The sequence below is a fragment of the Musa acuminata genome, chromosome BXJ2-4 (genome assembly GCF_036884655.1).
Source record: "Musa acuminata AAA Group cultivar baxijiao chromosome BXJ2-4, Cavendish_Baxijiao_AAA, whole genome shotgun sequence".
NCBI lineage: Eukaryota > Viridiplantae > Streptophyta > Magnoliopsida > Zingiberales > Musaceae > Musa > Musa acuminata.
The window spans coordinates 40,681,251-40,695,297 of NC_088341.1; the positions used below are offsets into that span (position 1 = coordinate 40,681,251).

At 37.0% G+C, this 14,047-nt stretch overlaps 2 protein-coding genes and 1 long non-coding RNA gene across 5 annotated transcripts; all 3 read right to left on the reverse strand.

Annotated features, from left to right (window-relative positions):
* Positions 1 to 1,250: 1,250 nt before the first annotated feature.
* On the reverse strand, positions 1,251 to 4,951 carry LOC135610886 (pentatricopeptide repeat-containing protein At5g03800-like). The gene has a single exon (XM_065105902.1). The coding sequence runs from the start codon at positions 4,814 to 4,816 to the stop codon at positions 2,198 to 2,200; it is 2,619 nt and encodes an 872-aa protein (XP_064961974.1). The 5' UTR covers positions 4,817 to 4,951; the 3' UTR covers positions 1,251 to 2,197.
* Positions 4,952 to 5,758: 807 nt separating this feature from the next.
* LOC135610888 (uncharacterized) lies at positions 5,759 to 9,194 on the reverse strand. 2 transcript variants are annotated; one of them, XM_065105905.1, is made up of 3 exons: positions 8,806 to 9,194; positions 8,270 to 8,688; positions 5,759 to 6,283 (listed from the first exon to the last, which is right to left on the reverse strand). In XM_065105905.1, exons 2-3 carry the CDS (start codon positions 8,605 to 8,607, stop codon positions 6,220 to 6,222), a joined length of 402 nt encoding a protein of 133 aa, XP_064961977.1. In that variant the 5' UTR covers positions 8,608 to 8,688; positions 8,806 to 9,194; the 3' UTR covers positions 5,759 to 6,219. The 2 variants fall into 2 exon arrangements, with proteins under 2 accessions (XP_064961977.1, XP_064961976.1); XM_065105904.1 differs by having other exon boundaries at positions 8,270 to 9,193.
* Positions 9,195 to 9,812: 618 nt separating this feature from the next.
* On the reverse strand, positions 9,813 to 12,280 carry LOC135610889 (uncharacterized). Of its 2 annotated transcripts, XR_010486361.1 has the most exons (3): positions 11,908 to 12,280; positions 11,403 to 11,578; positions 9,813 to 10,075 (listed from the first exon to the last, which is right to left on the reverse strand). It is a non-coding gene; the product is annotated as an uncharacterized LOC135610889 (long non-coding RNA). The 2 variants fall into 2 exon arrangements; XR_010486360.1 differs by lacking the exon at positions 9,813 to 10,075 and having other exon boundaries at positions 10,493 to 11,578.
* Between the last annotated feature and the right edge of the window lie 1,767 nt (positions 12,281 to 14,047).

Here is a 14,047-nt window from a genome sequence, read left to right on the forward strand (position 1 = left end):
CAACACTAACTTTGGTGTATATACCCCTTTAATACTGAATGACTTGCTTGTATACCCATTATAATTAACATTCATCCATTTACTGATGGCATAATAACAATTGAAGTTCAAAGAAAAAAGTATTTTCTTTAAAATATAATAATATGTAATCTTACAAATTAGTAATTCTTATGTAATCACAAATAAAAATGATTAACATAAACATTATTGAACAGGTACTAACGAAATAGGATATGTGAAAGATCTAAATTTTTAAGTAAATATACCTAGTATATTAAATATTAGAGCAGACAATATATCATTTTCAAGCATTAAATGGGTAGATATGTAAAAGCACTTTTTTATTTGACGAGTCCTTGATTTCTTTAAGAATGGATCCTTGATTTTGATTTTTTCTTTTGTTTCTGATAGCCATTATTTTGATTATTAATATGATTTAATTTTCTAAATATTAAATCAACATCGATTTTCAATAATCTTAATTTCTTTTTTTAACCAATTACTAAACATGATTAATAATGGTTAATCTAAGTTTATTTGACAGATGCTAATGGGAGAAATACATGCTTTGAAGAGATATAAGCTAAATACTTGGAGGAATGCACGTGCTACAATAAATTTTGGAGGGGTAAATATGATTTTTTTTTCCCAACTTTCAAAGAATATATATGTAGTAGACAGAGGCCATCTTATTATCCATGCAGCAGTATGCAAAATGATAATTATCATAAATTATTGTATAATTATATGTTTATTGTATGACATGGAATTTCATCATATTAGTTTAGAATCAAAATAAAGTCTCTCTCGTACAGTCTAAAAAAATATAGAAATTAAAAGATCTTAATTAAGTCCCAAAGACAGCAATAATGTAAGTTAATCAGATCATTTGTCAGCATGACATGCATATTCGGAGGGAGGAGAACAAAAGCTATGAATTTTTTAGCTCACAAAACTAGGAAATCGAGTGAAGATAAGGTGTGGTATTGAGGGATTGCCAATGAATACAATTCATCAAAAGCTATTTGTTTGATGACCTTGTAAACACACAAAATGCTTCCATTGTATACATGAGAAGAATAAGGATACAAATAAGGTGATGTTTGAACAATGAGTTCGGTTGTTGGGGTTATTATTTAGCAACACAAAATTTTCTAATCTCTAGCATAATGAGACACTTCCATTCTGTTTTTAGACTATGAACAACTTGTAGAGAATCAATGCTTGCCATCTTGATGATTGCAGATAAATGAACCCAATCAACAAATCATGTCATTATTATCAGCTGATATTGATATTAATTAGTCAAAACAAAAAGGTACCGTGCAAGAAAAATGATATCAATTTTTGTCACCATACGGCCTGTCAGGTTGGAGAACCGATTGGTCCGAGGTTGAACTGGAATATCCGAGTTCTGACCTACAAAGACAGAAAGGAAAAGAAATATTGAGAATGTATTCAATGGGATCTAGAAAAATATAACAAAAGTAATGCATCGACTTTTAACTGTCAATTTGGACAATATGGCGAGATTGATGGACCACCGGGGCCATGCTTAGTGCCGATCAGAAGCATGCCAGAGATCTTATTGATGCAAAAGAATACCTTTATCTGAACATAAAGATGCAAAAGTACAGACATGGCATGTAAATTAACATCTTGCTTTTCTAGGATACAGACTTCTATCTATAGTTCAAAACTAGAAGTTTTCTGCAGTGTGGCACGGGAAGGGTTTAAGAAATCTTAGCTGGCAGGTAAGATGGAAGTTTAGGTTAGATGAACCCGTATCCATTAAGGAAAAAGGACCCGAATCCAACAAAATGTGGTGCATGTTTTTGAAGAAACAGCCGCATTCCTCTGATAAACCAGAAACCAAGGCTTTATGCTCTTGTCAAGAACTTCTCACATCCCAAAAGCCTTTGAAGTATAGCAAATCTGCAGATTGTGTTGTGTGCCAGTGTACCAGGAAGTTCTTCACTGAGAGCACCTTAAATTCCATTCAATATCCACAAGATAACAACTGCCATCATTTGTTTGATGAAATTGATAGGTCTCATGGATATATTACAATTGCTATTTGTTTAGAGCAGCATGAGGTCTCAACAATTTCAAGTCAAAATTTGTTGATTCTATCGAGAGAACTGTTTCAAACTCTTCTGTATCTGCACAATTGATACAACAAATTGAAGCAGCATCATCACCAGTAATCTCCACAGGAGCACACCCCGCCCCTGAAATTGTGGAACCCTGATGCATCTCTCACTGAGATCTCCCTACCGGTAACAGATGATACATACTTCATAAATGCATGACAGTCACCACACAGAAGAATGTTCTTCACCACCCTCACAGGTCGATCAGGTCCCGAAATTAGAAGCCCATATACAACTGCTAGTTTCGCACTGTGATAGAAGAGGAAGTTCTTTTTCTGGTATTCCTCCACTTCATGAAGCACAAAGCATGTATCTGGCTCGTACCCGGCCTTCATGCACTCCAATATCAGTATGTCCAGTGCACTATAGATGTCCTTGGATTGTGGATGTGATCTATCTCTTGCATAGAATGAATGCATTGTGTTATGATGAGTGATCCAGCTCCGTACAGGATGTTTCTGCAGGCCCTTTTCTCGCATGTCCTGCCTTACCTTTTCTGAGCAATGCCATCTCCCTGAAGCAGAATAAAGATTTGAGACAAGAACATAGGTAGATGGGTCTTGTGGTTCTAATTCTAGAAGGGATTGTGCCGCTTGCCTTCCCAAAGTCATGTTTGATCTCAATCTACAACTGTCAAGCAAAGCTCGCCATACTGATGCATTAGGCTTCGAAGGCATGTTCTTTATCAGCTGCTCTGCCTCATCAAAGGAACCCCAATAGCCTAAAACATCAACCATGGCAGAGTAGTGCTCTGAAGTCGGAATTATGTTGTAAGAGCTCTCCATTGAATGAAACAGTCCATGACAAACATCCACAGAGTTCGAGCTTGTATATCTGCAAGCTGAAATGACCAAAAGAAAGGTGATGAAATCAGGCTTGACACCTACCATGTTCATGCTATCCCATACATCCAAAGCCTTGTCTCCCTGTCTATGAATAAGATAAGCCGTGATCAATGCATTCCACGACACTGTATCATGCTGAGGCATTTGACTGAAGAGACTAATTGCGTCCTCCAACCTTCCACACTTGGCATACATACTAAACAGAGCATTCCCTACTTCCACATCAGACAATAGACCAGACTTGGTGACAACACAATGAAGTTGCTGCCCCAGCTCAACAAAACCTAAGGTACCACATAATCCAAGTATCATAGCTAATGCAAATGCATCCATAACCACTGGATCATCTCTGCTTAACCCTGTTTGGAAAAGATGTAAGGCCTCAAAATGCAGCCCACATCTAGAATGGGCACATATCAGAGAAGTCCATGCCACTGGAAAGCTCTCCTCATGGGCCCAGCTGGTGAACATCTTCTGGGCATCGTCAAGCCTGCCACATTTGGCATACATGTCTAACAAAGCAGCCTCAACCCAAGAACTCGATTTGCAGCCGGACTTGATCATGAATGCATGAACCTGCTCGCTCATCTTCAAGTCAGAGACCATCCCACAAGCGTTAATAGCACTTGTCAGTGTAAAATCTGAAATCTCCAAGTCATTCTCCAGAATATGCTGAAATAAATCCAGGCCTCGAGCACCTTCTCCGTTGTGACAAAACCCAGCTAAAAGAGCATTATATGTGACACAATTCCTCTCAGGCATCTGATCAAAGATATCAACAGCAGATTCCACCATGCCGAATTCCATATATCCAGTAAGCATCCCAGTCCAGGAGGTCACATCCTTTATTGGCATTCTCCAAAACACATCAGCCACATCTTCTACAGAGCCGAACTGAGTGTAGAATCCAACTAGAGCATTTCCAACACTCAAGTCCAACTCTAATCCAATTTTAAGAGCATAAGCATGAACAGCCTCCCCTCCTGCACCACCAAAACCATGTGCAGCAGCTGTCAAGAGGGTCGACAGGGAGAAGCCATCCCCATGATATCCTTCCATCTGCATAAGATTAAAGAGCCTAAATGCTTCATCATACCTACATTCCTCAACCACGCCTAGCATAACTGCATTCCACGACGAAACATCTCTCTCGGCCATTTCACCAAACAATTGATCAGCAGCGCTGGCGCATCCACACTTCACATACACCCCAAGAAGCGCATTGTTGACATGAACACAGGAACAATGATCGGTTTTGACGGCAAAGGCATGCACTTGGGAGCCGAGTCTGCCGTCCAACTGCCGGATGCAACTCGTCAAGATAGCCACGAAGCTGAACTCATTCGGTTCCACGCCGAGAAATCTCATCCGGCAGAAGAGCCCAGCCGCCTCGACCGGTCGACCGCACTTGGCGTACGCAGAGATCAACGACGAGAACGAGGCGACGTCGGGGGACGGCAACGCGTCGAACGCTTTGCGGGCGTCGGAGAGACGGCCAAGCTTGAGGTACATGGAGATGAGGGCGTTGCCAAGGCCGGTGTCCTCATTGTCCAGAGCCTTGACGGCGGCGGCGTGGGCGGCTCGGCCGAGGTCGAGGTCCAGGCGGTCGACGGCGAGGCGGAGGAGGCGGCGAGGAGCCAAGGGAGATGGGGAGTGGTGGTGGTGGTGGGTGGGATTGGGTTGTGTTAGAGGGGATGAGGAGACGTTGGGGGTTTTGGGTTTGAATGGCGGGAGGGAGAGAGAAGAGAGAGGGGAAAGGGAGAGGAGCGGCTTCATGTGGGGGAATGGGGAGGGAGGAGGGGGGATGGTGGTGGCCATGGAAGCATTTGGGAGGGCTTTGCTAGTTCTGTTGCGCGCGTCGGTGAGGACGCCAAGGATGATGGGGGGATTCGGGAGGCATGTGGATGATGTGAGGAAGGGAGAGACGATGACCCCAATAAGCTCTTTTGGACAACAAAAATGATAACTTCAGCAATAATTGTGTCATTGGAATATCAAATTTAAAAGCTATATATGTATTATATATATATAAAAGCATTTATTTATTTATTTGCGGTTGGTATTTTTGAGATTTATCCTTGTAAACTTAAATTTAATGCGTATATCATCTAACTTGTATACAAACCCTTACAGCCAATATGGATGATTTGGTCGTCGTTTGAGAGCTCAACAAAATTTTAATTAATATTAATATCGGCCAACATAGTACTACTTGAAAAAATATATTAAGAATATTTTAAATATTCTTTACTTCAATATTTTTTTACTCAAATTAATTGATCATAACAATAGTCGAAACTTGAAAGTGATTAACTTGGTTTTTTTTTATGATATTATCGAAGGTTACATATGAAGAATCTTAACATTTAGAGAGAGAGAGAGAGAGAGAGATATATATATATATATATATATATATATATATATATATATATGCCAAAAAAAAAAAACATGTTTGTATTTAATGCTTCTAAAATTGTCAAAAATTTTATCCTGCACTTCAGAATCCAAACTGATGCTGAAAAGTATGCATAGAAGGCATGTAAATTTCAGTTAATTGAAAGAATCAATGAAAGAATCTTATTTATTTTCTAAAGAATATATTTTTCTAATGCCAATATGAGAAGCAATTGATAAGTTGCACAAGACTTCTTTAAATTTATTTTGCGATCAGCTGAAGGCTGATAAGTAATCTGGACAAAATGGAGAGGTAGATCGGATGACATGGATAAATATTTCATCTAGAATACAAAAGGTAGAGCGTGAAACAGCAAGCATCATCTTCATGCAGAAAAGAAAAATTAAAACCAATATCAACTGATCAACAAGTACAAAGTGAAAAAGAATAACAAAAAAAATGAACAATCACTTCAGCTAGAATCCAACATATGAAATGCACCAAAAGTACATCTGCCATTTCGGTTGGACGTCAGAGACATCAATGGCTTCCAACTGCATCCAATGTATGAACTGCTGCATCTACTCCATCCAACTCCAGAGCTGGATGCCAATGAGACCAATAGCATCTGCTTGATTTGGACAAATTTCTTCCAACCTTGAAAGGACTTTTTAAAGAGCAGGAAAGCTGGATGTTTGATGGCTTAATCGATTCTCGACAAAAATGAACTCGCAGAATCAGAACATCGAGCAGATCTTAATGGCAGCTGGATGATTGATGCTCGCTAGTTCTTTTCCGGGAAGACTTTCAGAGAAGTAAATTATTGTCATTGAATAACACAAATGCAAGCTGTGCTGTCATCAGCATAATCCTCTGATTCTTCAGACTCACTGTAAGAAATACAAAACTATGTTATAGAATTCGTAGGACAACCACTTCATCTGTTCAGTCATCATAAGCATTAAAAATCCTCTTTCAACAGAATAATCATATAAAGGCTCTATGGAATGTTCTATAAATTCTCTCCTGAAGGTAAGGAAATAGCAGTCAATCAGTATTTGGGCTCAACTGATTAAACACAAACCATAGCAGATAACAAACATTTAATTCATTAGATAACATCACCATTTTTGGCAACATGAAATAAGGCATTCCCCCTCGCATGCATCTCAATGAATAAGGACAATCAAATTTTTTCTACACAAATTGAAGGCTTTACTTACAAGATGAACAACAAAAGCAGATGGACCAATTTAATGAAAGTCCATAAACACAGACTATCTCTCTTAATAGGTGGAGCAGACCTCAAAGTCATCTCATCAAGAGCATGTTAGTAAAGCTTTATATGGGCTTTTCGTTCCACTGAATAGGAATCGCCAGATTGACACCAATTTATCTACATTCCAATTGTATCTGTCGCAAAATCTGAAATACTACATGAGTAACTGGGTCTGGGTCTATTTATAATTTCTCTATTTGCACAACAAGTGCAATTTTAATTGACACCCAATTGCACGAACCATATTAGTTATAGTTGAAGTTTAAACTTAAGTCATGCATGGTGGGCTTCAGGCAAATCGATTGCTTTAGTAAATATACATTTAATTGGAGCAATGTTCAACACAGATACCTAGATCAGGCCAGTTGCTCAAGACAAATCTCCTCATCAAGCCAATTGCAAGTTCAAGATACAAAATGCAGTTTCCATATCAGTGACATCGAAGGAGAAAAACAAGACTCGCTGATCTGATTCTTTATCTGCAAATAGCTACTTTGTTGTCACCTATGGAGTTACAATGTTTGCAAGCCCAATGACCAACAAATCATAATCAAACAGTAAGCAACAACTACAGTGAAGTCCTTACCATTGAGGCAACATAACAACGTCAGCTATTAATATCTAGAATGCATGGTCATTCTTCTATGCAGCAGTGTAAATCAAATTGGCATTGACGTTAGTAAGTGGCTTTTTCAGTGTTGCTTTCGTTCTTTCATTCTCAGTGTTGCTTTCCTCTTCTTTAATCATCACAATTATTGTCCTTTCAAGAATCCTCAAAAACTTAGGAGACAGATACCCAACCCGTCAATTCCAAAGTCTGTCAAAACCATGGATATATGGCTTCTATAAAGCATCATTTATACATCTTTTAAGTAAAGAAATAAATTCAAACCACATCTAAACCAATGTTTGAATTTCCAAAGTATATCAATTTAAAGCAATGAAACTCAAGAAATAATATATAAAGAAAATAGTGACATGAGTGGAAGATGCTGAGATGGACTGTAGGGACATTAGGAAAAACAGAATAAGAAATATTTATGTTTGTGAACAACACAAAATATTACTGACAATGGCTAACATGGAGTGAAGAACATTCAAAGATTAAGAAGAACAACCAGTATATTGCTCAAAACAAACTACTAACTTGCATTGTTTTAATTGGGAAACCAGCTATCTCGGTGTAAAGCACACATTTTATGCCAACTCAAGTTTCTTAAAAAGGAGTACCATAAATACATCAAAAGGCTTCTTCTCCAAGAACAAGACATATGAATTATAAATAAGCTTTTTATGGGTAATGTTACTATGAGATAAAGGACAGTGTCAAAGATGTGATGATCTAAAAAAACTGCAGATAGTGTGCTGCAGGATAGTGCATAAGATTTAGTTTACTGTAATGTCCAATAGTGCAGTATAAACTTAAGGAATTAAGCTTCTAACTTAACCAAAATAAATCAAGAACTACATGGGTTCTGTAAAGTTGATTCTGGTTAAATCCATCTCAAAATCTGCTGTAAATTATAAATAGGACAGTGATAAGAACCACTTCAGGAAGCACCATACTATTATAGCATATAACAAGAAGACAACTCACATTGCTTCAAATTCCTTGATCTCAACAAGCTCCTTCCCCAGTAAGTCCAACCATTTGACATTTCCCTTTCCGAACGGTTCTAAATCCGATGATCTTGGCTTCTTTAGGCTGCTCTTCAGCGAGATCTCATCTTTCCCGCCCTCGGGACTGGTCTGCTCAACCACAACCTTTTCTTCAGAAGGCTTCTTCGCCAAAATGGTCGAAGCTGGAGCAGGGCTCGAGGAAACGTTTTCGGCATCTCCCCATTGCGACTTCGGAGGGCAAGGCGGGTAATAGCGGGAGGATGACTTGCAGCAGCAGATTAGGGGATAGTGGCAATTGCAGGATGAAAGCCTCATGTCAGATCAACCATCGAAGGCTCATTTTACGACCTCAAAAATGGGGATTTTGAAGAAGAAATGCCCTCAAACCACAAACTTCTGATCAAGACCAAGAACAATTTCATCGACGGAAACCTCCAATGTCTCAGAACGGCCTAAAAAGATCAGAAAAGGATTGAAAACCAATGCAAGCACCGAAACAAGGAGCAACCTCACCTCTCCCAGAGTCAAAAGCACCAGCTTTCAGCGCGAAGATTAGACTATGCGGCCACTTTGGGATCGCCTCAAGCAACGAAAGGAGAACCCCCAGGAAAAGCAGAAGAAAGATACCTAGGTGAGGCTACATCAGAAGAAAATAGAGAGGGAAAAATATGGAGCAAAGAAATGGAATCCCAGCAACCAAGACTGCAACTTTTTGTCACGGCTCCCACAATTCCTCTAGATATCGAAATTTTGCGAGACTGGGTTGAAAAAACGACTGCGTTAAACGACTACGTTCAGAGGGAAGAGGATAAACTACGAGTGGGAAGTTCTCTATCAACGACTCGGTGCGTAGAACACCACACTTTAAAGAATCCGACATCGACGGAAGCGTCCTCTTCGCCCATTGGCGCTGGCTTTATCGTATACCGACAGCATTCTCTGGTGTTCGATCGGATGGCCTTTGGCGGAAAAGCCCCGCGTGCTGTGTATTCATGTCGGCTTGCGTGCTCGCGTACATGTCGGCTAACACACAATCAAGTCCCATTCATCGACATGAAAAACATGAAATATTAGCTTATAATATGAGTAAAATGGATTTTACTTGTACTTCGTATCAAAATTATGCGCCAGAATTTTAAATGGCCAATTTTTTTTTTGATATAACATAGTTTCTCACGTACTTCATATATATATATATATATATATATATATATATATATATATATATATATATATATATATATATATATAGTTGTCTTGATAACACCAGTAGCATGATTTGTAGTTGTCTTGATAGCACTAGTAGCAGGATTTGTAGTCTCCTTGGGAATGAAAATTCTATGACCATTCAATTCGCAAAACTATCATTTTATACAGATTATATTTAATTTCCGATACTTGGATACAATGCAAGTTTGCCATGGAGCAATTGCACATTTGGTTATTCATTCATTCACATATATGCATATAATGCATATAGTGAGTGACCTACAGGAAAGGACTGTCTCAAACTCCATAAGGCACTGGAGGATTGATCAGGTGAAAGGGAGAATGCCAATTTTAACAGAGGCGTCAAGTTAACAAAAAGAACCGTCACCAAACTCAGCCAAATGAATAAACCGATAGTCATGTCTGACATAAAGAATAAAAAATCTAAGCAGAGCCATCAAGTTCCCAAAAAATAGAAGAATTAAGGAGCATAATTAGATGGTTAAGTTCATCGCTTCTTTGAGACACCAACACGGTGGTTCCTGCAGCAGACAAACTGATGCTTAACTCCAACCTATAGTGTAAGATGATAATTCAATAGTGTTAGACATAAGAAAAGGTGTACAAAGCACTCAGTCCAACATGTGAAAATGCGTGATCGACTCCCCTTTATCGAAGTATATTTCAGAATAAATATAAAAATCAGATCGTGAATCAGTCAGCCATAACATGGCATGCCTTGCTGTGAGACCATCTGGCCAAATCAGTCACCGTGTTTTTCGATTTCACCATCACCACTATCCAAGAATTTCAAGATGCATCGCATTGTTAAGCACATTATACCAATAATTATATCAACACATCCCAATCACTTGTCAAAATGCAATATTAACTTGAGTTACTCAACAACCTCACAAGTCACAAATCATTTAATTTAGGGCACCAATAATAAGCCTTTTTAGTGAACCACAAGCATCACCACACATCACTATGAAAGTGTAACGCCAAAGATTGCTGAACTGTTGAAGGATAACATCGAGAGTAATAAACATTACACAAGACAATATCAATTGCAGGTAAAGTTACACAATGAATATTCAACATCAAGAATGTCCTTGAGGACGGCATTAGCACTATAAATCCATTCAACCAAAACCACCTCAAATGGCAAAAGATGATGTATAAAAACACCTGACATGACAATTTAAATTAACTACCAAGCAGCAGAACATTTAAGCTCATTAGATTCATTTATAAAGTTGGTATCCTTTTACTAGACCATTAAAACTCAACAAGGGGGTTTACGCTCATTAGATTCATTTATAAAGTTGGTATCCTTTTACTAGACCATTAAAACTCAACAAGGGGGTTTACTCACAATGCACCCCCAATCTTGTGAGTAGAATGATCAGTATCGCGACTATCTAATAATTTGAAAATGAAGATTACACAAGAACAAAATCAAAATGAAACAATAACATAAAAATTATATATCCACTGTAACTTTTAGGACAACTAATCAATCATTCATACAGAGCAAGCCTCATAGGAAACATAGAAACTCTGTCCAAATGACAGAGAAATAATGGGTGAGTGAAAAGGTAAATTTAGATAACTATTGTTCTAGATATTACACCCCTGTCTCAGAGCCAAAAACCATATATAGATAAGTAAGAAAACTATGTCACTCTACTAAAAGAACATTGAGACCCATATGAAAATATATATTTTGTATTTTAAGATGAAACGACAACAGGTGAATGGCATAAAATAAAAGCTACAAGGTCAAATTAAAAATGGAATGTGACAAATGATAGATAGAAAAGAACTCTTACAACCATTTCTCAAGAATAAAAACAGAATTCATCATAAAAAACTTTGTAAAGTATGGAGTACCCAACCTTATCTTCTTCAGTCTCTCAAGGTCATCCCTGAGCTTCATGTCCAAGGCGTTTGAAACAATCTGAGAGTACCGGCCATCCTTATAGTCCTTCTTTATGTTCAAGAACCAATCTGGGATCTTGAACTGGCGTGGATTGAAAACCACTGACATCAAGTAGCCGACAGCTCACCAGCCCTAGTAAAGGAAGAAGAACATTTCAACGCAAGGAGACATCAAAGAATATTCCGCCAGAAGATACCAAAATTTCAAATCCCGGTGATCATTAACCATATGTTTAGAACTATTTGCAACGATATCTCAAAAATATTGTGCTCGAAAAAAGACTCTCTAACCAATACATAAGTTTTCAATGTAAGAAGCATAATCTACATCCAACAATCAGGAAGCGAGGTGTAAATAAAACTTCCACAATACCAACACGCGCAAACGCTAAATATTAGCCCTTAAATAAACACTAAGATCAAGAAATAGCCAAGGAGGAGGAAGGCTTAAAGAATAACAACCTTTTGCTCATGTCCACGTCGGCCCTTTAGCAGATGATGTTGGCGAAGCGGCGACCGATACCCTTGATGGAGGTAAGCGCGAACATGATCTTCTGCATTCCATCGACGTTCGTGTTCAGAACACGAAGAATGTGCTGAAAGTCCTCGTTCGCGACCAGAGACTGCAGATCGAAACCAGCCACCAGAAACAAACAGAAAAGGATCAAAGAACAAAACCTCAATCGATCACCAGGAACACAACACGAGACAATCGCAATATCACAAACAACCGGGCTTCCACGAATCGCTCGCCATGGTGACGGCGTCTAGGGTTTCGCTCTTCGCACTTCCGCTGCTCTCTCTCTCTCTCTCTCTCTCAGTATCAACGGCGGCAAAGCAGGGGTCTAAACCATACCAGGAAACTCATTATATATACGTAGGCAAACAAAACTTAGTTGCACTTCTCTTACTTACCCTCTCGCCTACCTTCTTCGTTATTGGCTGTGCTGGCTCCTATATGATTGAACTGTGGATATTAGACGTCGACCAAGATGGAAATGGGTCCAACCGCACCGGTGAGTCGAGGATTGGGTTGACTCGATCAGGTCCCATGAAGTCGATGATCTGCGCTGACGAGGATGTCAACTCAGCTAACAAAGGAGCTAATGACTTAACAAAGATGTTACTGTACAGATGATTGAATGATGGATTACAAAATATCTTGATCTATTGAGGACCGATTTGATATCAATTGAATTCATATAAGTGTAAAAAAAATTATAATAGTTATGGTTTTGAATTTTCTTGTATTTCTGATAAATAGATTGATATAGAGGATTATATATTAATTAATTTTGATTTATTTAATAAATTTGATATTTATATTATGAAGGAAATAAAAGAAGGAATAATTGTTTTGTGGGAAGTATAAGGAAATAAAAAGAGGCATCAAAATTATTGATTATATGAGGATATACAATTCGGATAAATATCGGATGACTATATCAAACATGTTTTAGAAAATATTAATACATATGCTTTAGATGATATATAAGTTTTTGCTAGTTAAAAGTTTTGCAAAAGAATTTATATGTTGACAATTTGAAAACGTATTTGATTCAAACAGTTATCTGCAATGTTATAAGTATTATTTATTTATATTATCTAACATTATATGAATTTTTTTTGTTTGAAAGTGATGAAAATAATGTTTGATTATTATTAATTTCAAAGAAATATGATTTTATCATATTTAAAATAATACATAAAAATTTTTATTTAAATCTTTAAATGTGCATTCAAAGCCTAAATTACATTTCAAACGTGAATTAGTATCTAATATTTTTTTCATATCATATTTTATTTGGATGTCGTATTGCAAATGCTCGAATACTAATACCACCTTAGCATAATATTAGCATTTTTAATATTTATGGAATATTAATATATTTTTTAGAAAAATCATATAACATTCTCTATATTTATAAGATTGACCCTTATTTTCTCTTCAATTTCTATAGATTCGATCAACTCTCTCTCACAAGTCTATCATACCGCTTGCTCGTAGAGTCGTTAGTTTTGCTGAATCGATAATCTTATAAACGATAATAACTCTATTCTTAAATTTCTATATTATTTTTTTTCGAGACATCTTTTAATTTCTTCCCTACAATACATGTTTTTTTTCATCTTTCGATCATATGATTAAAATATTTATTTATTTTATATATGAGCTATACGAATATCTATATAAGATTATATACATTCATCTATTAATTTTATTTTTATTTGATATATATATATATATATATATATATTTACTTTTGAATAAATATTAAAAATATTAGAATGATAAATTTATCACAATAACACTTTCATCTCTTATTTACTAGATAGTCAAAGTATTTCACAACTACATATTCACTCAAATCTCTTTCTCTAAATACATAATAAAAATATAAAATACATTCTCAAAACACCATTAGTTTTGACTAAAAATGAATAATATTAGTCAAAATTAGGAGCCATCCGTCTGAATTTTCTGAATGGATGCTAATAACAAATGTTTAGTACTCTAAATCGTTGCCCCACTTGTTAAATATGACATACGATGAATCTACGGGATATATTGAACTTTTAAGTACACATATTATAGCAAGAG

Bases quoted from the DNA above. Each gene is read 5' to 3' on its own strand.
- LOC135610888 (XM_065105905.1), bottom strand. From the start codon at position 8,607: ATGAGGCTTTCATCCTGCAATTGCCACTATCCCCTAATCTGCTGCTGC. The intron at 6,284-8,269 runs GTGAGTTGTCTT...TATTTCTTACAG, and splicing joins ATCAAGGAATTTGAAGCAAT to TGAGTCTGAAGAATCAGAGG.
- LOC135610886 (XM_065105902.1), bottom strand. From the start codon at position 4,816: ATGGCCACCACCATCCCCCCTCCTCCCTCCCCATTCCCCCACATGAAG.